Here is a 22,015-nt window from a genome sequence, read left to right on the forward strand (position 1 = left end):
CACCACAGTCTATGCCATTAGAAAATGCATCTTAATTCTTTTATAGCACGAACTTTAAAATCTTTTGCAAACAGTTTAAGGATCTACGCTAGAAATTTGTAAATTTCGGTATTAGGAATATCTGACGTGTCGTTTCTCTTTCCGGTACTTCTCCATTTCTACGAGGTTAATGGGAAAAGTCGAATACGTTTATATTTACGAAGCACAATCCGTGATTCGGCTCAACAACTAGGCCTCTGGCCTATTATTATTTCGATGTTTATATAGAAGATGCCAGATGTGGATTAAAAGATCTCTCGCCTAGCAATGAGAGCTTTGAAAACACTTAGTAACATTTGAGGATAAATCACATTGAGCGCAATGGAAAGGTATCTAGTCCAATTTTTGTTTATGAAAAACACATGTAAACTTCCATCAGTCGACCTAATTTATTATCCAAATGCGCTAGATACGGTTGTTATTATGAATGCCTGACTGTGATCCACGCCACCAGGTGTCCATTGACGATAACTGTTTTGCGTCGTATCTACATCAACTTTGTATTATAGAGTAAAATAACATAGCTAAATGTTTCTAATGAAAACAATAACTATCACCGTTGTGATTGCATAGACTATGTGTAAAGGAGCTCATCGTTTCTCGTTGATGAAGTTATCTTGCTTGACGCAATTGCGTGCACATAGCTCTCATTCAATAATCATTAGATATACAGTATTCATACAAAGTCATCAGTGGCTAACATTTCCCCGTTTCTCCATGGCGACAAATGACATCGTTGTACGAATTGTTATTCCAGTAAATAGTCATCAGAACAGTTGCTCACGAGCTTTTTGTTGCTGTTTTTATTGCTGGTGTTTGTGCTTTGACAATAATCAACGTCTCTAATAAAGAAAAGAAAACATAAACAAGAAAGCTTAAGAAAAGCACGTACTGGGAATACTTAGTGTAGTTCTAGCTGGCTTTGTCTAGAATGTTTATCGATCTGTGAATTGTACGTTCCTCGTTTGTCCACCGAAAGGTGAGCGTTCTTGATTTCAGCTTTGTGTCTGTGAGTGTTCTGAAAATCCGCATTTACTATTAGCCTAGTTGTCAATAGTTGTATCGGAATTCAAGTAAAGCGATTGATATACAACGATTTCTACTAGATGTAAGGTTGTTTTGTTCGAAGGAAGAACCTTTGATGATGAAGCCTTGTAGAAACTTCGCTCCGAAGGCAAACACGATGAGATCTTCTTTGCACAGTTTCCGTATTCGCTTTTTTTTTAGCTCAGACCTCTTTGCTGACTGCTGGATATCGCAGACGATGTATACCGTTTGCCTATTATCGTATGATAATTATTAGAGCGCACGAGAATGCCATTCCCAGCAGGACTAAGCAGGCAACGGCGACCCCCACAGCTCCCAGGGCCAAAGCGTGTGACTTTATGAAGTCTCGAACCTTCGTATGGCAGTCCTATCAAATTGAGTCAGAGTAATTATATGTGGTAACACTTTAGTCGCGGATTCAACACTGGCTGAAGGATCTTAGGAGTTCTTTTCTTTATTGTACACCGGATTCCATCTCCACATTGTCCCTGAGAGTTGTTGACACGATGTCTAGTATTCTGGATACTATTCATTTATCAGTCATCAATATGCTCAACTTGTCCTCCACCTCAGAACTTCGATAACATATAGGGCGCGGCAAAAATTCACTGTCATGCTAATATCGAGCTGAATACATTACTTACTATTACAACTATGGTAACCTGCTTTTCGGTACTTAGAGCTGCTAATCTACGTACCGCCATGAAAGTGTCCCTCGAAGTGGGGTTCTTCCTACAACCGCCTAGCCATTCGATCCTGATACAGCAGGAGTCAGGTACCTTCATGTTAGTACCGATGAAATTTGAATTTCTGCGCCACGCATCCTTCGGCGCGTCTTTAGGGCTTCCTCTGTTTCGCATTCCGCAGCACTTAAACTATAGGCAAACGACGAAAACACAATCAAAAAAACGTAATTGACTAGCGATGCGATCATTACTAGCCTTATTATCATCAGCTCAGTCAGATCATGGCTGACTCATTTAGAATGCGTTGCGGTCGAGGTTAGCATCGGTGCGCAATAGGCTCAGACACTGCATAGCAAGTAATGATGCAGACGAAAAGTAGTATGGAATAGCTACGAAGTACATTACCATCCGATCTGGCTATTAGAGTCGCTTATTCCGCGTGAATTTTGTTAATTGTCCGGATTATCCGCCAGCTTTTGGGTATATTTTGCTATACTGGTTTATGCAAGCGAATTGTAACTGACGAGTTCTTCCTTGACGGGGATTTCTGTCGTTTATGAGACTTTCTCCTTAGTTGTGTTTTTGCCTAAATTGGCTAAGTACGGTTTCTTCCCATAGCGAGATTGTTTACATGTTGTTCTAGCGATCAAATTTGCTTTAAAATTAGATATCTATGGCTACAGCGGTTGCGAAACACCGCGAGCTATGAAGGATTATTTAAATTCAACCTAATAAGTAGCAATAACAAATAACTTAATCGCTAACAATCGTTAGAGTAATATGAAGCAAAACTTACATTTCGTTGAATTTCATCCCATGCCTTCATCACAGTGCTGTCGTTATGGTACAACGGGATGGAGGCCCACATGGCGCGGTAGACGCTTTCGTCGACGTCGTCTCGACATACATAGCCCACAATGCCTCCAACCACCATCGTGACGAACACCACGAGTAGGAGAACGAAATACTGGAAGGACATTGACAGCCGAACCAAAAGCCATAATTTTGAATCGTTTAGACATTGCTAATCCTGCGTCTGAGTAGTTAAAAGATGAACTCGATCTGCTGGCTAGGTAGTGTTGATCTCTGTATACTGCTGCTATGTGCGATTTGGATTTGGTTTATATTTTCGAACGACGAACATGTCATCAGTGTGCATTCAAATTAAATTAACTGCCAGTATCCCAACAAATCTGCCCGGCCTTGCTATTTTTTTTGCGTCTCTCATTCGAGCGGTTCATCTTTGACCTGGCAGCGGTTTGCTGTCAGGATTAGGGGTTACAGCTGTCGTATATTAAGTCCTTCCAGGCTTTGTGGACAATGTCCGATGTAGGCAATTAACATAAGGCTTTACTCATAAGAAGTAAATATCCGGCTGTGTTTCAAGTGAGCATTTACGTTACCTTCCATTTAGATTTGAAAATGAACGAATACGATGTGACTGGGTCTTTGGTCAACGATAGATAATTTGTGAAAGCTGCAACGGAATAGAAAAATCAGTGCAGTTACCACAGAGGGTGAAATGTCATGGCTGGTTAACTTAAGGACCCGCTAAGGCCTGTACAAAAATTTACTCAGCGAACTGGAACGACTGTTAAGGTACGACAAATGGGGCATCTTTTAGTCAATAGTTTGCCACTTTCTGAACCCTCGCAAACAACGCGTCCAAGTCAATTTCTGCCGAGTATAGAAACAAGCGCACTTATTTACCTAGTATTTTACCTGACAAAATGGGTAGGATTAGGATTAAATTTAAGCGTAATTAGGTGTTGAGTTTTTTTTCGCTGTAAAGTTATTTCAATTGTAATAGATTTTTGTGTGCGTTAGCTTTCTCATTCATTGCAAACCTGCTTTACTTGAGGTACGTAGGCCAAATAATCTGTCCTGACAGATCTGCCTAACACTGATCGACTGCTGTCTGGCGAGCAGACGAAATGTTACCTTTGACTTAAATTGCATCTGATCATAATATGAGTAAATTATGATGAAGATTATTATAACATAACATTTACTAATAGCAATTTATTAAACAGCGTGTGTCGATGGCGACCTTTGTTTTTTTGGCCGTCTCCTTAACCTGTAACCTAGCAGTCGACATCTGAGGCTGTTTGCATCGATATATACAATTGCATCAAAGATCGAGAGCAACCACTTACCTCCGGAATAAAATATCCAGCAAATATATTGCCTTTGTGTTTATACGACAAGGTTATGTTGGCCTAATCGCTCGACATTAATTCATGATTTGAGAATATTGATCTTTCCGTTAACAGAGATAGACAATCGTACTCAAAAGCAGGGGGCTTACATTGGTCAACGATGTTGCTAACTTTGTTATTTTCTGTTAAGTTGTAGTTCTTACGCAGAACTATATATTAAGTCACAGGGAGATTGAAATGTATCGAATTCGATCCTCGCAAAGAGCGACATAACTGCCAACTATCTAATCGAAAAAACTAAACCTGCCCCCACCAGCATCGCTAGTGATAAACCAACGTGACGCCAATACACTCGACACCGCTCTGACGTAACAATATCTTGATCACTTTTTTGACCTGATATTTTTAATCATGTAGGACGTTTAACCACATAGAAAAGTTGTCACAGCTCCTGATGGCATCTTATTTCGACTAGCTACCGAGCTCCTTTCTATTGGTAATTATAACTTAAGAAGGGTATATTGTGGCTCTGTCACAGGGGGACTCAAATGTAATATAATTATGAAATATGCAATGTGTCCAATCGTAGTTCCAATAGCTACTTACGACTATCAGGAGGCAGCGAATCTCTTTAAAGGCGCCAAGGCATCCGAGTAGAGAAACGACAACTACAACGCAGCCAGACGCCATTAGGGTGGCGGCAGAGGTGATGAACTGATCGTTACCGATCAGCCTTTCCATAAAGCTGCTGTCTATAAAAGCCCACGCTCCTACGGAGAACATGACGATGCCCCCGAGAAGAATGGCGAGATTGGCCAAGAACAGGGCGTACTTAACGAAGCGTCCGCCTGCTGTCAGCATCATTGTGTCTGTAATATGGCCCATTGACGTTCATGAAGTTGTAAGTGAGACCATAAAGTTAGCTATAATCGCATTCTCTCTGGAAGTCGAAGTTGGTCAGCGCCTTATGCATCCAATCGTGAAAATGAAAGTACAACATTGTGCCCGCCATCGAGTTCCTCCTCATATGATTTGTTCACTATATAGAGGTGTGCAATATGTGGAGGCAAATATGTTTTTTTTCAATTCACCACAAACACTATGAAGCTCGATCTACACACCGATATTTCATATACATAACAATGCACTATGCTATAAATGTACTTTTAAAGCTTTTGGCTATTTTTGTGATGGCCATGGAAACTCAGCAGCGCGTTCTCACTAGTAGCAAGCTCTTACATAGCGTTTTACAGTGGCAACATCTAGCGTAGCTTACTATGTTACAACATTTAAGCCGTATAAATGACGAATGTCGGCGGTTGCTACATATACTTGCTTCTATATATATATATATATATATATATATATATATATATAGGTATGCGTAGTCATAGCTATGTGTGCACATGCAAATTTCTGTGCTTGTAGCCAATTTCATCGTCTAAACTTCATAACCCTAAGAAGCCCCTTTGTGTCCCTAATTCCTATGAGTATATACCGATTCATACAGAGATGACCAACGAAACGTGTCCTTGAACCACGGACAGAATAACGGAACGCGGCGTATCAGTTAAAAGCTTCCTGTCGATTACAGTGAACATGTCAGGATACCCTGATCATGCGAGATCACGTTCAGGGTGGAGTCGTATACACGTGGACGCTGACATCAGCGACGCAGCGCTTGACCACCTTCGGGTCCATCTCTAGCCCAAGCTTCCAGCGTATGTGAGCGACCTCGAGAGCATTTCATAATTGCTCCCCATTGTGAAGGTTTTTATTGTCTCATATACAGCATGGAGAGATCCCAGCGCTAATTCGCAAACTACTCTCAAAGTTGGGATATCCATATACGGGAATCTGTGGCTTTGGCATTGGAAGCACTTAGTTACGTGACCTCTGCCTTTATCTTGTTTTCTGGAAGTTATTAATTTGTTACTACCAGTCCAATGAGAAGGTAAAATCGTTTGGTATTTCTATAATTTGCCAATACAGCAGAACCAAGCAAGGATTTTGTGATTCGTTTTCGTTGTTTTTCTATAATCACGTTACGGCCAGTGCCGTAACGCTCAAGGCGAGTGCATAGCGCTTTAGATATAACATTATCTTTTATCTACATTCTAACGCAATACGCAATGAATTCCACTCGGTCGCTTATAGGATTTTTGCAAGATCTTTCTGACTTTTAGCATTTGTCCAATGGCGAGCTTGTTTCACGTTGTTTGTGAAGGCTTTCACAAACAGAATATATACCAAATTTTATATAATAATTTAATAGAGGAAAAGGTTTATGGCATAATAAAGATCTGAAGTTTCATTTGCTCATAAGTTCATTTACTAGTTTTGGCCGAATCCAGTAACGATTAACCAGGACAAAATTTTCAAGCCAACAATTGCAGTTAATTCACGATGGTTACGAAATTCTGACAAAGGTTATTTCGAAACTTTACCTTCACAATTAAGAGATTGCTTTTTCCTACTGTGTAGCTTTTTTATGCTGAGCGATGTGAAATACGGTAAATTGTAGTGAGTCAGATTGATCTTACTTTGGGTACCCATGCTGAACTCGTAGATACTATGACAGCATTGCGTGAAGTCCCTTGTAAAGAGCTTGAAGCAGTCGGAACAGTTAACTCGCGATAACTCATGCCGTGCTTCCGTAGGCGGTCTATAAGCCCCAGCACAGCTGACTGTTTCCTCTTCGATATTGTCTCCTACGTCGTCAGACTTCGCTGTCGAGGACACAAGTTGTACTCTATGCGACTCGGCAATGTGACCGCATTGAACTTCTCGATCGACGTGGCTTTCTGTCAACGACTCCTTATCGTATGACTTCGCATGTTTAAACATTCAGGTAAATTCCCTGTTAGTCGTTTAAGTATCTATTCAGCAAACATAGTGAGCTGGAAGAAATGCCTTTGCGAACCAGTCATTTGAGGAAAGCGAATGCACCTGCCTGGAAATACTCTTATGGCATTCCCTTTGGCTGTATTGTTCTAATAAACACACCTTATTTGTGTCCTTTTCCCGTCTCTCCTTATCGTTACTGGCAACAACTGACAGATTCGGCGAAGAGAGATTCAGCAAACGTATAAGCTTATTCAGTTTTGCGTCATCCTTGCTCTCGCGTAAGGAACAACAGTCTTTTCGCATCGAGTCAACCTTTAGTTGTAACCGACATGTTGCTTCAGTGCCACGATCCTGGAGAGCACGTTGGATTTGAAGCTCGTTCTCTAACTGATCTTTTTTGATGAAGTGTCGATAGCCCAACTCAGCTTGGGTCAGTTCATAAAGGTAGCGTGAAAGTTTTTCTTGAAGAACGACAAGGTACTCGATCTCGGAAGCGGGGTTCTGTAACGCTTCCTCGGCCTCGCTAAGGGCCTCGATGACAGTGGCTCGGCGGTTTTTCCGTTCGAATCGAGCGATCTCTTCAGCACCTGCAAACGGCATACCGATACTGCCGAGACTGCTGAAATGTTTATTACCCAATGTTCTAAACTGTTTCACGACGCTCATAAATATAATAATGTACTGTGCTTTTACCGGTATACACTTGGTTATTTTGTATTATTAAGCAATGGTACTTATAATAAGTAATACGATTTGTGCATATCTTTAGTCCACGTCATGTTGAGACCTTCACGTACGGCACTCGGTGACATTCGCTAAAATTCAACACATCATAGTGAAGTAGCGAGATTCGAATATGCAATATATAGGAATAGGTTTAAGATCAGTCATTTGATCACCGTACGTGGACACGTCCTATTGTTTTCATAGAAACTTGACCGAGACCGCATACAGTATGAAATTCTACTTTGATTTTTAGCTTTGGATTTTAGGTGCCAACGACTTTGACAATTTTATTTAGGTTTATATCTACTCAGATTTATTTATAGTGCGAGCATAGAAGATTTGAGGCTACACATGGGTGGCATGTAACAACAGACTATAAATTCAGTTTCCTTTTCTTCCAACTTGACAATCTAGCAGTGCAGTGGATAAAAGTTAAAAGACTAGGGATGATGAGATTCTACTTGGTAATACGTATTTATATATCGCCAGTTTTTCGTTGCCATTTAAATATGACACTGATCTCCTTCTTGTCACGACTGCGCGGAGTTGAATAATTGGTAGACACCACGTCTACACGCTGCGTTTCACTAATTTAGGTGCTTAAACCCAAAGCGTATTGGCAAAATAGCTTACAAGCTAGAAGCCTATAGTTTAGGTGTTCTTTGGTGAGGAGGTTAAGTCAAAGGTCAACGCTAATTAGGTGCTAATCGCAAACCAGCACTCGTTCACACCTACGCCCATAGTAGAACAAAGTACGATACTCCTTTATGCATTCGTAACTTATTCCCTTTGCATGTTCCATTGGGAGATAAGTATGTCTAGGAACTCCATGGACGAGCTGACACCAAGAATCGCTTAATTCTCGAATCGAACAGAAAGACTGTGCTTTGATTCGCAAGCTAGCTGCAACAATTGCTCTATTAAGCATAGAGACCGAAGACTGGTTCGAAGTTTCTTTTGTGGCCTGCAGGAACTGCACTATGTGTTTCAAGACTGCTTTGAGATTTCTGGGATAAACTTGTGGGGGAACAGATTTCTTCTATTTCACAACAATACTAGACGGTCTATACTGAACTCGTGGGGCATAAAGAGTTCCTTCTCAAGTCGAGACTTGGAGCGTGTTCGTTTACATCACGGGATCTTTTCCTATTGACTAACAAATTATGCGACAGTACAATCGTTTTATACATGAAACAGATAGATCAGTTTATAGTTCTTTTATATCGAACAGATTTAGTGCTGTTCATCGCGTTGTCTACCGCCACTAGCATCCGCAGTAAAAGTCTATTAATAGAAAAGGCTCTTCAAAACAATGAACCTTTGATAGCTCTTTTGTTACTGTAACATGTCACATATGTACAGCGCAATGCAACCTGCTAAAGTCTCAGTAATGACAAACAATCGTAGTAACAAGCGTAACATCTGAATATTAAAAATTTACGAATCTGAGAAACTAATGTTTCTAGTCTCTACTAATGAAACTAGTCTTGTTAATATAGATCAGTACATACACGCAAAGCGTTCCATCAATGTCCACCGAAGCAGAGGTCGTTGAAGGTAGATGCGATGGAGTAGCTGTGGATTCCGTAGAACAAGATTCTTCCCGTGGAGACGACTCGGAAGTGGACGCTTCACATATACGGGGTGCGTCATCGCCCGCAGTTGTTGTAGTTTCCGCTGCGGAACTTGCTACATCGGGCTGTGTCTTGTGTACCCATTCGATTGGGGATATTTGCACAAGGGCAAGGTTTGATGCTGATGTGGCATCGAATTTGTCCACAGTTATCTCGTCGAGCGATTTCAGTGGGTCTATGATTGCAACCTTGTTTTGTATGTAGGTCTTTGCTGCTTTGACATTCGATTTCAACAGCGCGACGCCAATTAAAGCTACACCTAGCAATTGTATAGACTTTTCATGTACGCTAGGCGTCGTTAGTGAACTTGACGGTGATGACTGTGTTAGTGCTGCAAACAGCTTCCTCTCAGCTCGTGCGGAACTGGTACCACCTTGAGTGGATAATGGTCCGCAGTTATGGTTGTTACCGCGTGATTTCACAATAGCAGGTGGAGACCCAGGTCGGAATTTTTTTGCGACAGACGTAAAACGTCTGCTATTGCCATGCTCGTTAGAGGAGGGAAATTCATCCACGCAAACGAGGGCATTTTTGTTGTCCACCATTTCCGTAGAAATTCTGGGTCGGTAAAGGTTAGTGGGGCTCCTTTTTATTGGTGCATGAAACGCTTCGGTATTCAGAGATCTTTTCTTAAAGGCAGTCCGAGAAGCACCAATAGATCGACCTTCTATGGAGCAAGAAGAGTGTCTTTTCCGGCAAGGCTGGTTATAATAATTACCATTTGTAACTTCTTGGTGACTGTATTGGGCGGAACTAGATCGTTCGGCGTCCCAGTAAGTGATAGATCGATTGCCCTTTTGTGGAGGTTTCCTAGTAGCCCGGTTTGATCCCCTTTGAGAACTACGCATATTGGGCTTATTGGACAGCCCTGGTACATACGGAGACCGTGGCAATGAAGAAAACCTGTAATATCGGAAAGTTACGTTCTGTTCAAATTCAACAATGGTATAGTTAAGTCGCTGATAAAGATACGAGCACAGCATAAATAAATATACGACTGCATATGACAGATGCTTACAGTCGATGTATAAGGTAAGACACCGTTGAACTTATGGTACTGCACAATCGTCAATGCAACGCTTGATACACATATTGAGGAACAGACAAATCTATAAGCCATGTTTTCTTTTTCGAACTTAGCTAGAAGACTGGGTTTATGTAAAGTAAGAGTTTAGAAAATCAAATGAAACTTACAGTCTACGACGATTCTGCACAAGATGAATATCTTCGTTGCGATGTATTCCAAAATGGGTCTGGCAATTATTTAATTGCGGAGTTGGTCTATCCATGCTATTTCTAGAAATTTCTTATTGATATTTTTAGTTAATGTACATATATGTATGCCTTTACGATATTATCATCGAACTCTGTCATCACTAATTTGCCACAAGGCTTTCAGTTCAAAATTATCAAAACGAACAATTCACTTGATTTATATCGTCGCACGAGAGAACCGTCGTTTGCAATATCAGAAGTCTAAAACTGCGACTCATACGCGTTCTTTACTGCCGGCTTGTCCCAAAATAATGGGTTCAATAAATATCATGACCTTACTGGGGTTCGCAGTCAACATACTTGCCAGAGTAATTTAGCCAGCGAATGTCTGGAATCCTGATCGACTGACCAGCTTATCGCGTGAGTTGTCCACGGGTCCTTTTTAGTTCGGATACGTTGAGCTTGACTACATCGATAGTACTAGGACAGGTCCTTCAATGAAACCATTAATTTATACAGAAGTGATGCATCATTGTAGGAACGCAGACCGATAGCATGCACCTAAAAACCCCTGGCCGTCATTTGTAGATCATTATCGTCGTTAACCTGAGAGTATGCCCGAGTCAACCAGAAATGCATATGTGTTTGTGAGTAATACAAGGATTGCTGTTGGATGAAGAAACCGTGTTGATTGTGAGTCCTGACGATGAGAAAGCCTTCAATCCCACGAGATGGGTGGTGTCGAGAAATGTATAATTAAAGCACGTAACTAGAATTGTAAGGTGGGAGTAGGCTGCTAACGGTCTGTCCATTTTTCCTGGAGATTCATGCCAATGGCGTGCATTTGCCCTGTTATCAGTCTCTTTGTAGGCTATACAAGCTCACACCGTATTAATACTTATGGGTCAGGTTTTCATTTACAGACACACGGAATTCCCGTATAGGTTTAATCCCTGAGGGAGCTTTTGTGCGAAGAACTTGATAGTTTTTGTGAAACGCCTAGTTCGATGACTCACTGTTTATCACTAATGGTACAATACATTTGAATGCGTCACGTATTGCTAAAGACCGTACCCTTCGTGACTAAAAAGCTCTATAGATTTTCAAACAAATGGGTTTCGATCACGGCGTGACAAGTTGATAATATCTTTGTCATTATTTAGTCTGCGATATCGAGACAAACACGACAGACACCATCGGACACTCCACACGAACGATAAAAATTGTAATAATAGTCCTAATGCAAGCGCTTTTTTATAACATCGATTTCTGCTCAGACGTGGTCATAGTTAACCAGCGTCTCTACCAGCGTTGGCAAAGTTCGCCACGTCGAAGTCGGGGTGGCTTGCCTTCAGCACGGGGCCTCAAGGCCGCCTACTTTCCGAACGTGTCAATAAAAAACATAATGGATGCTGACACGATGCATACTAGTTTTTGCTCAGAGAGGACCTTAGCTAATCCGGTTGGCATTCAACTATACAAATGAATGCTACCACGGACGAGACTTCCGCCGTTAAACTTCAGAAAAGTTTAAAACATGGGATCTGCAGCCCATATCTTTGGGCTATTTGCTTATACGTATATATATAAGCATTAGCATATGCTCTTTGTACCTCCTTCTTTGTGGGTTTCGATGATTCTGCTTTGACGTTCATTCTATATGCAGTCCTTTGTTATCGTTTTCCGTTAACAACAAAATGAAAAAGGCCTGAAAATGACTTCAGTTATGTGACAGTTGTTAGTGACAAGGCCAATAACAATATTAGCTTAATGTTTGTAAGCCTACACCACACGTGTATTCTGCTCATTTTTACATCATGTATAGCACCCTAAACATGTAGGCGCTGATTCTTATCTCGAACGTAATTAGCTCGACTGAACTAACAATGATTAGAGAAACATTTCATTTTCAATTTGACATATATAAAAGGGAATAGGTTTCTAATCAATATACAGAATTGCGATCGAAAGGCCTTCTTAACGGACGCGCCATTAATACTACCGTAATCCAGTCTGCGATTGATAACGTATTTGCAACAGGGCGTAGTATAATAGAATGGTATATATTTACCGGGTATAGAAGCCCCAAGCGTGAACCTGAAATGTTTATTCAAATTTTGCCAGATTTTACTTTGTAGCCTATGCTGAAAGAAGCCATCGGACCTTTAATGCAAAGACATCTGACTCTACATTAAGTGCCTATTCATTTATTAATGGCGATGGCCAACCTCAACTAAGCACAAGAAAGTAGACATCGTCAGTTATTAATGATGATATACAGTTCTATATAAATTGTGCCGACTTAGAGTCAGGTCATGAGGGTTTGTCAGAGCATGCTTGATGCCAGTGTCGTAAGCCAGCAACATGTAACAATTCGGTTTTGTAAAAGAAAGGACTTTATAGTATAGATCTGGCACGATTGCGTACGGCCAAATGTAAATAGCATCTATCGGTCAGCTTTCTATTGTCTTTGTTAATTCACGAAGTTGTCTGGGTAACGAGCGGACAGTACCACGATATGTTTCACAAGAAGCTAGATAATATCAGAGCCACAAAACAGCGACGGATGGCAGAAGGGCTTCGAGGCTGTTCCTATTAAGATGTCGTGATTTTTTTTTTGTTTTCCTCATTGCTACAATTTTTTTTTTTTGTAGAATTGCTCTGCTTACAAAGCAAACGAATCCTACAAAATGCTTTCTGGCCGTAATCGATTTTGACGCCGGTGCTTACTGAGAATAACTCTGACATTCTGGGGAACGTTCTATCAAATGCCTATGAGGCCAAGTCTTCGATAGACATTGAGTCCTACTAGGAATTCTACTGCTGAGAAGCAAAATCCGCCACCGAAAGTCTGTAGTATTCAATTTCTGATACAGTAGAAAAGGCATGAGAAGGTTTTATTTGCATGGTATAGACTTTTAGCTCCGGAGCCTAGAAAATGGCGTTCGCAGCAATGATCTTCATGCAACGGTGGGTATCGATAGTGATTCATGTTGCGGTCAACTTACTTTGATTAAAAGACGAGCCTGGTGGCCAATAGCAAACTATGAATTGGGTAACGTTAACTTAAACTTTAACTAAATATTTATAGCCAGCCAAACATACAATGATCAATAACATTGTAGGATCGTGCTCCGTTTCACTGTTCGTACACCGTCCAACAAATGTATGTTTGCTTCATGCGTACACTTAAAGTTTCAGCGATAAAAACCTTCAGTATTGTACGCTCTGTCGTAAGACAATAGCGTGTAGCTTCTTGCATATAAAACAACAGCTTTGCCTTATAAAGTTTATTTTCGTGACACGACATGTAAATAGTAAGGTGCAATTGTTATGATACGCTCAGACATTTGAACCGTGACCAATCAGTGCTAAATATAGCACTAAACTAAATAAATCTATCACTTTGCGATCTTTTTCTCTACCTTTTTGCATTTTATTTTTATTACATTATTAAGGACACAACGAGGCAAGACAGAATAGGGATTTGATTAAGAAATGTCGAATTAACAACATTTTTTTGGTTACTTTAACGTTTTTATGCAGTTGTTATTTTCAAGATAAAATTATCTCTGGTCAATCTAGATAATCGTCGGCTGTTAATCTCTTTAAATTTTTTACATTATTTAGATTCGGATTTTTTTCGACACTTGAATTTTTGCTGTTTTTTTAAAAATTTTCATTTATTAAATTAGACGATTCTTTTTGTGCCTGAAGGGTCCTGCGTAAAACTTAGCGAGCTTGTATGTCTCCCGACCCTGAGTTACTACGGGAAGGTTGCTTGCACCGTTAGAGAGGAAGCTTTTGAAAATGGTTTGTTGTCCCATATGTTGCCTGTCGCGATACCGACAGAGTGCCGGTGGACAAAAAATACGCCCACCCTAGAGTGCTACGCCCTACACCCTAGTGCATTACGAACAGTGCACTAGTACTCTGATTCGATAAGATAACACACCAGTTGTTACATCGATGGAGGACCTCTTTGTCGAAACGAGGCCGGACCGGCATTCTAATAACGTACACGCGATACTAACAACTAAACAACGATCCAAAGAACAGCTTATAATAACTATATTACATAAAATTAGGTGAAAGCAAGATACAATGCTGACAAATTATATTGTACATAGGACGCATCTATTTTGTGAGATAATTATATTTGTAGATATGCGCTTCACTTAATAAAAGGCCTTATAGCTATATGAGATACTAATTTTAGAGACCAAGTCGACTGCCTGAATCAGAAGTCGTAGAATAGAACAATATTCCGTCGTTAAGAATCTTCTAGAAATATATTTTGGCGTGATATCCATGTGCTACAGTACCTGTGGCTCGACAGCTAAAAGTCTTTTTGGCAAACAGTGGAAAAAAGCAAAACGTACATTGCGTTCCAGTACTAGCACTCCCAAAGCTACATGCCCTTCGTACTGGACCGGTTTGAGGTATCGGAATCGAGGTTTTCGACCTTCACCACACGAATGATGTTAATATGTGTGAAAAGTCCGCGTTTGAACTAACGTGTTATTTTTGAAAATACGACGTAGATCCACATGCGTTCATCTACTGAACGGTTAATGTGATCGTTTTTGTGGAATAAAAGAAACAAATTCCATTAAGATGGGCAATAACATGAACGTCGAAACAGTGAATAGAACACCTGGTAGTTTGCTCATCGGTCATTTTGTCGAAAATTCGTAAAAGGACGGATCCGATATTGGATCATGGCTCTCGTTGTTTAAGACAGGTGTTGATCACATAGCTCTCGGCACTAGGCCAGCAGACATCTTTGCTGTGGATTAAGAAAGAGCAACTAATTTCGAAAAATACTCACAGGCACTAATGGCGTGAAGCATTTTCCCTATGTTAACCGAATGCCAGCGCCGTCGAATGCGACGTTTGCCTGGTCTGTTTTGGCCAGATTTCTAGCGAAGTCGACAAGTAAACGGCCAGAATATCCGGGACACTAATGTCGAGAACTGCAGGTTCTTCTTCAACTGAATTTATAGGAGTAACCGTTAATGTCTGTCGAACCATGAGTCTTTTACGACTGTGTAAATATACCTCTAATAGGCTTTCCGGCAGATGGCCATCCTCCTTAACAGCACCTCAGTCATAAGAAAGAGCTGAGGTTGCCGGAGACGTTCGTGGATATGGACTTAGGTCCTGCGAAATTTTCTCGACTGCAAAACGTTACTGTAGCTCCTCTAGTGTTACATCGGTCAGATCCAGTTTTGATGGGTAGTGGCCGTATTTGTGCAACTCAATCTGGATTTCTTCTTCGGCTGCATTTATCACGCAGCCTCAAAAGTTTCTTTTCAGATCTGACTGGTGTTGTCTCTCGTAACTACAGCATCAGTCATCTTTTTCGTTCGACGTTGAAAAGAAGTTACGCCAGATCAGACGTGTTTTCTCGACTGGTAACAATTTATAGCTAAAACAGCGTTTGCTTTTAGTATACATGTAATATATTATTTAATATATAATATAAACGTCTTAGGTATGAGGGAAAGCTCCAGCGAAGTTAGCCAACGTGCTTTTTCCCAGAATCATGCCGCTCACAAAATCATAGTTCGGTAAAACTATGAGTAATATTTTACGCAGTACGTATTAAATAAGGGCATCACTGTAAATAAAAGTTCAATGCGATTTTTGTTCGCCAATCCGCTGAATCCAGCAGGGTTAGTATTTGGGTTTCATTTCATAATACATACAAATCACATACGTTGGCTGATACGCTAACGTCTTCTAATATACTTCGTGCAGAAAGTTGTTGCTCTTAACAAGGGTCTAGAAGCTTTAAGGAGCCTTGGCTGAAGAGCAAACACTAATCGATTTGATACTTGGCTATAGGAGTCGATTCCTATCATAACATCAATATTAGAAATGGCAAAGATCGGATAAGTTCATTTTTATACAGTGAACTTATTCTTTTAGTAAATGACAAACGTCCCGTGCTTCAGCCGTCATTCGAAATCGTTATTTCAGCGTTGCTATGTTTACAAAATGTGCACACGTTTTTGTAAGGCAGCGAAAAGCCCCGACCTAGTATGAATGTCATCGCTCTATTTATCTGCCTAGAAATTCCATTAATATTGAATGAAGGCTACAGTAGATACAGGTAGGACAAAGCAAAATCAGTATCGACATGAACTTCAAACAGCAAAGATAAAATGGATTTCCAATGGAACACATCTGCGTTGTGATTACCGCCATGTAAATATATATATATATATATATATATATATATATATATATTCTTTTTTTTTAAATAAATATGTATTTATAAAACTGAATTCAGACATACCTGGCCTGATCCATACCGTATATGCAATCGGACTTTATAGATAGAGTAGAGTGGGTAATCACTGAATATGTATATATCCAGGCGCCTCGAAAGGTGTACTTAGGGCTCACTCCCGGCTCTGACGTCAACGAGCCAAAAGGCCGTTCATGACGCTAATAGTCGTCCTTCTAACAAGGTTTAGTAGTATTTAATAACGCACTGGTTCATAAAGGATAGCTGTCAAACCATTATTAAGGATAATTTGTTTGTAATACATAGAAAGTATAGGGAAACAATGTTTCAAAAAATGTCAACCCTTTATATCATTTCTACAATGGCTTTCACATTAAATGACTATCGTGACTTGAACGTTTTGAAAGAAAAAATCACTCTATGTGTGCTTAATTTTCGTTCGAGCTTCTAGATAGTGATGCACGATCAAGCGTGCGTAAAAAGTTTTCGTGTATTCAGCTGAGCCACTGTTGCAGTATTTGCTCATGGGACAACAGGACCGCATCGATGTTCTTCGTAGTAGTCTTCCTTGAAAAAGTAGCGATCGTTCAAATAGGACAAATCGCCAAGCTGGGTGTAAAGCAATTAAGGTCAATCAAACACTATGTGCTCGATTCTCAGTTTTAACATATATACATATCTCTTATATGTACATTTTAATACTTGATTACAAGACACGTCAGGGCTGCAGTTAGTAACTGGTACTTGAAAAACCATGACCTGCTTTATGCCCCAAATAGCAAGTTTGAGGTAAATACCTACTCGACGATATGTAGTCGCTTGTGTAGTGTCCTAGTGGTGCAAAGACAAGGGACATTACATTAGACCGTGTTTAAGGCAGGTGCAAACGACATTTGTACAATTTATGGAACTGCTCGCACCTACTTCTACATTGATTTTTGAGTTTTACTGTACTAGCTTAAAAATATAAACATTTTTAATTATTTTTTTCTCATTTCGCCATGAGTAAAGCCAAAGCCGCAACAATCCAACTTGGCTAATGCACGTTCGAAACACCCAGTTGAACCTTCCGCCTAGTAAAATACGTTCAGCATATGTGGTAGGTGACCACATGCGCCAACTCTGAAGAATGGTCTAAAAGGACCATTTTTTAGAACACTCTGACATTATTCATTATAATTACTATTCTACTGAAAGCAGGTATTAGCTTAGATATTACCGTAGAAATTATCGGTACTGTGCGAATCTAGAAACGTTATCGCACCTATCTATACGCAGCAAAGGTTAACAAATAGGATTAAAATTTGCTCGTCAGACTATTTGCGGTCGTAAAAGGCTCGCTAGGGGCATTTTTAAATCACGAGATTACGGCGGATATCGAACAGCAAACGTATCGAAAGCATTTGATAAACAAAAAGGCAGCAAGCCAGCGTACCGATGTGAATCCAAGCTCCCAGCAGTGAAACAAAACCTAGAGATTGCAAGCCATAATATATAACTACGCTGTAAGCGTTCCTTCGCTTTATGTACGTGCGAATACTTTATACTGGTCTGGCACTGGCGAGTTGCTTATTTGTTATTGACTTGATCCATTTGAGTTAGTTTTAAGCGAAACTCCTTTGTTTACCTTGAAAGCGGACTTTTTTGACGATTGCAGATGAACCCCCTGGTTCAGGGGAAACTTTCGCAGTATCTGTAATCACTTTGAACTTGTTCGCGGCTGCGGATCTTGAGCAGCTAATCGGCTAACAACAAGTTAACCGATGTCTTAGTTTGAAGTACACTTTTCCAAACTTCTTAAATATGGCACTTCGGCTATGTCAGGTGGATGACGATAACTGCCGGGGGATTTCGGTTAGTTAACCAATCGAGGGTCAACGTCTCTGCGGAAAGAACTCTTACTATTATTACGATTATCTATTATTATCTACGCGTCCTACAATACCACTGGTACGTTCATTTAAATCGCGTATAATATAACGTCACTTCCGTTAGCTTCAGGTGTAATGTACTTCTAGTCAATTCGTAAACGAATTTGGATGTGTTTTGGTAGGATGAGAAACGAATGGGTATTGAGGACGGGGCATTCTAGGCAGTGGTGAGTGACAAAGAGGTGTCGAACAGAGCCCCCGTGATAGCGTACTGGAGAGCGTGTTTATTTGCTTAACTTAAAGACACGCAGTGATCTTGGTTCGGATGGTGTAAATACGCTCTGTTTCGTGCTGGGAACCAGCCATCTGAAGTAATGCTTAACGGCTTAAGTGCCGTACGTAAAACACAAGAAACAACACAAGTGCGAAAGAGTTGAAGAACATGGTATTTCAGATTGACCAGTTGTTCTTCCTGGGGTCAACTCGAAGGAACTTGGAATTAAGGCATAGGTGGTAGTGACTGATAGGATACAGGCGAACATCAATTATTGCAGACACTAAACATACTTTTAATAGATCATTCTAATCAAACTGGCTCTAGCGCGACAAAGTCATGCCTCTCTTGTTTAAGCAGGTATCACACCTTTTTCATCGTTGGCCATCCTTATTCCTTAGGTCGCTGCTACGGTTTTCTAGGTAGAGTTGCTACCACTGTTGACGAATGCTATTGAGTCTTTAAGCGTTAGTGAGTCATTCACTAATGCTAGTAACGGTAATTGTAGCAATCAGTCGTCAACGAAAAACATGATGCTACTCGTGTCGAACTCGATAGAATCATTTATCTTCTTAGCATTTCAATATACTGAGCCCTCATAAGCTAAACTGAAATATCGAGGCAGCACACGTCCTCACGAACCAATCAACCAAACGGCCAAACCGACTTCCCCAAACGTTGCCTTAAGACCACTGTAGTAACAAGCACAAGCGTCTTAGCTTTAATAGCACCATTCACCAACCCGGGAGTTTTCAACAATATGAACTAAGGAAGCACAGAACGCACGTCAACGTCGACGCAGCATATAAACTAAACGAGAGTCTCCGTCAGCGCTGCACGGCTAGCGATATGACCAGTATCGGCATCTATATCCACGTAGCGTTTATCTCTGCAATAATGACGACAGAAATAACAACCATGATAACATGACCGCTAGAAGGCTCCTGGTTTTTATTCTTTCCGTTCGTGTTCCCTTCGGTGAGCTCCAATCAGAAGTGGTTAACAGTGTCTCAAGTTACCCAGACTAGCGCAGGCCGAAAATGGGCGAAAGCCGGGCAGGCCAAACCACTGTTGCAGGGGCCAGCGTATTTCACTCGCTAACGGCGGCCCTCGTTTGACGCGAGCGGCAGCGGCCCCCGATCGAAGGGAGGAGGGAGCTCGCAAGCAGACGTGAAATAGATTACGTTCGCGGACACTACCGCTCCTGGCAAACTTCGACGCAGGCCACTCTATTTCGTCTGGGTCGTACTTTCCTGTTTGCTGTCTGTTGTCCCTCTAGAACTGGCCGCTGGGATGGCAGGGTCAGACAGTATGTGTATCCGCGTCTATTCGGATTCGGTATTCGCCCATCACGTCACGGGTTGAAGGGCCGAGGCGCGCTTTTTCGCTTGGTGGCTACTCCTGCTGTCAATACCCTCTCGCCACAAAGAATTTGCCCGAGAAACAAAGACACTTCAGCCGAATAGGGCGTTGGACCGTTCGTCCAATTCAGCTAGTCTACTTCTTACTCCCGGAAGTGGTACAGCCGACCGGGCATTAGGAAACGGGCAAGCGTCTGCGCGGAAGGGGTCAAATGGCACAAATTTATGGGTGACTAAACACAACTGTGGTCGAACGGCATGACTTCAAACGGCTGTTCACAGGTACCTTTATGACCGAACCATCTCGCTACAGGTTTCCGTTCCGTCGGGCTGACGGAAGGCCGCTGAAACAGTAGCGTTTGTTGAGAGAAATTGTAGTAACGCTAGTAGAAACGTCTTTGTCAATAGTGAGCAGCTAATTCCCGCTTGATACAAAACTCTCTTTATGAGCTTTCGGGCAACAAAGACAACGCATAAAAAATTTAACGCTGAGGGCATTTTGAAGGTTGTACTGTTCTGGCACTTTCTTTTGAAGCAAGGGAGACGGAATGGAGAGCTATAGCAAAAGCAGGGGTGTCAGTAGTAGTTTAGTGGCCCTACGGTTGGAATAACTGAAAAATGAATTTGTTGCTTTTGATAACAAGATCGCTACCTTCCTGTTTATGCAAGAGCTCATTAACCAAAAACGGCGCTTACGAAGATTACGGATTTCATTAACTGCGGAAGCGTTCAACCCTGAACTAACGTTTACATGTGAAAAGGTTTGTCGAGCTATATGATCTATGACCGGACGCACGGCACCAACAGCTTGGGAGACCGTACGTTCGAAATTGATGCCATCTCATTTTTCCGCAGACGACGGCACTGAAAATAGGGTAACTAGCCACCAACTTTAGGTGCGAAGCTTTGAAGCGAGCCACCAGGAGGCGCATAGGTCGTTCGGCCACAACGTAACAAAAGTCCCCATGGGGAAGATGAATTGAGCAATCACGTTTTCGATTGTAGGTGCAACTATGGCTACTACAATTACGTCCAACACCACTAATATGGGTAGCTTGCGTTTATTGTGGGTAAAAATATGCTCCAAGATTGTGTTACGAAACCAATCATTGCGATCGACAGGGACATGGGACATGAAAGACGCATGGCCTTTCACAATCTTTTTGCCCGCGGATCTGTGCAAGTTCAAATAGAGCTTCAAAAACGAAGTTAAATCTAGACACGACCACCCCCATGTATGTGACATCAATTATTATTGTGTTCACAAAGCAATCATCGAAGAACAGTGTTGGTATAATAATCAGCTGTTTAAATAGAAAAACGTAACACGCTTCCGAAGCACTGCTTTTCGGCGCCACTAACTTAGTAGGCTTCTTTTTCTCTAAGCTTCAAATAGTTCAATCGGGTACAAAAACAGATTCATAGCGATAACGATCCTACATGACGAGGAAGCATGCGTCAAAATGACAGCTAACAGGTAGTATCATAATTGTTTAAGCGTACGGTAGTGACGACGCCCAATTCCCGTACACAAGATCATTTCATCACAGTAACAACAATAACAGAAGTAGTTTTAAACATAACGAAAAATTAACGGCTGAAAAAAGTATTCTCTATAAGGTACATGCTATGCACTGCGGTATCATGAGGCTGTTATTCGTATTGAGTGGCTTGCATAAGGGTCGACACAGAAGAGGGATCGCAACTAATAATTATAATGGATCGATTCGGAACCTATCATTCTAACTAAATGGTACCGGTTATCTAGCGAATCTTCAACATCCGTTGCTATCTCCCTACGGAGGGAGGTTCAACACGGTTTATGGGATTTTTAGGTGCAACAATTAAAATCATTAAAATAAATCTCCTACAAAAAGTCTATGAAAAAGGTGCCCGTGCA

The 22,015-nt window shown here is 41.1% G+C and overlaps 1 protein-coding gene and 1 long non-coding RNA gene across 2 annotated transcripts in view; one reads left to right on the forward strand and one right to left on the reverse strand.

The window, feature by feature from the left end:
- Nucleotides 1–22,015, forward strand: part of LOC147756733 (uncharacterized) — a 42,570-nt gene that overhangs the window by 5,808 nt on the left and 14,747 nt on the right. The window lies entirely within an intron of this gene.
- On the reverse strand, nucleotides 410–20,512 carry LOC111247766 (uncharacterized). The gene is made up of 10 exons (XM_086982662.1): nucleotides 19,124–20,512; nucleotides 18,237–18,492; nucleotides 10,333–12,450; nucleotides 9,016–10,041; nucleotides 6,938–7,365; nucleotides 6,475–6,760; nucleotides 4,538–4,800; nucleotides 2,569–2,739; nucleotides 1,785–1,961; nucleotides 410–1,453 (listed from the first exon to the last, which is right to left on the reverse strand). Exons 4-10 carry the CDS (start codon nucleotides 9,155–9,157, stop codon nucleotides 1,322–1,324), a joined length of 1,599 nt encoding a protein of 532 aa, XP_086838788.1. The 5' UTR covers nucleotides 9,158–10,041; nucleotides 10,333–12,450; nucleotides 18,237–18,492; nucleotides 19,124–20,512; the 3' UTR covers nucleotides 410–1,321.

This window comes from Varroa destructor, unplaced genomic scaffold (assembly GCF_002443255.2).
Source record: "Varroa destructor unplaced genomic scaffold, Vdes_3.0 BEIS01000003.1, whole genome shotgun sequence".
NCBI classification, from domain to species: Eukaryota; Metazoa; Arthropoda; class Arachnida; order Mesostigmata; family Varroidae; genus Varroa; species Varroa destructor.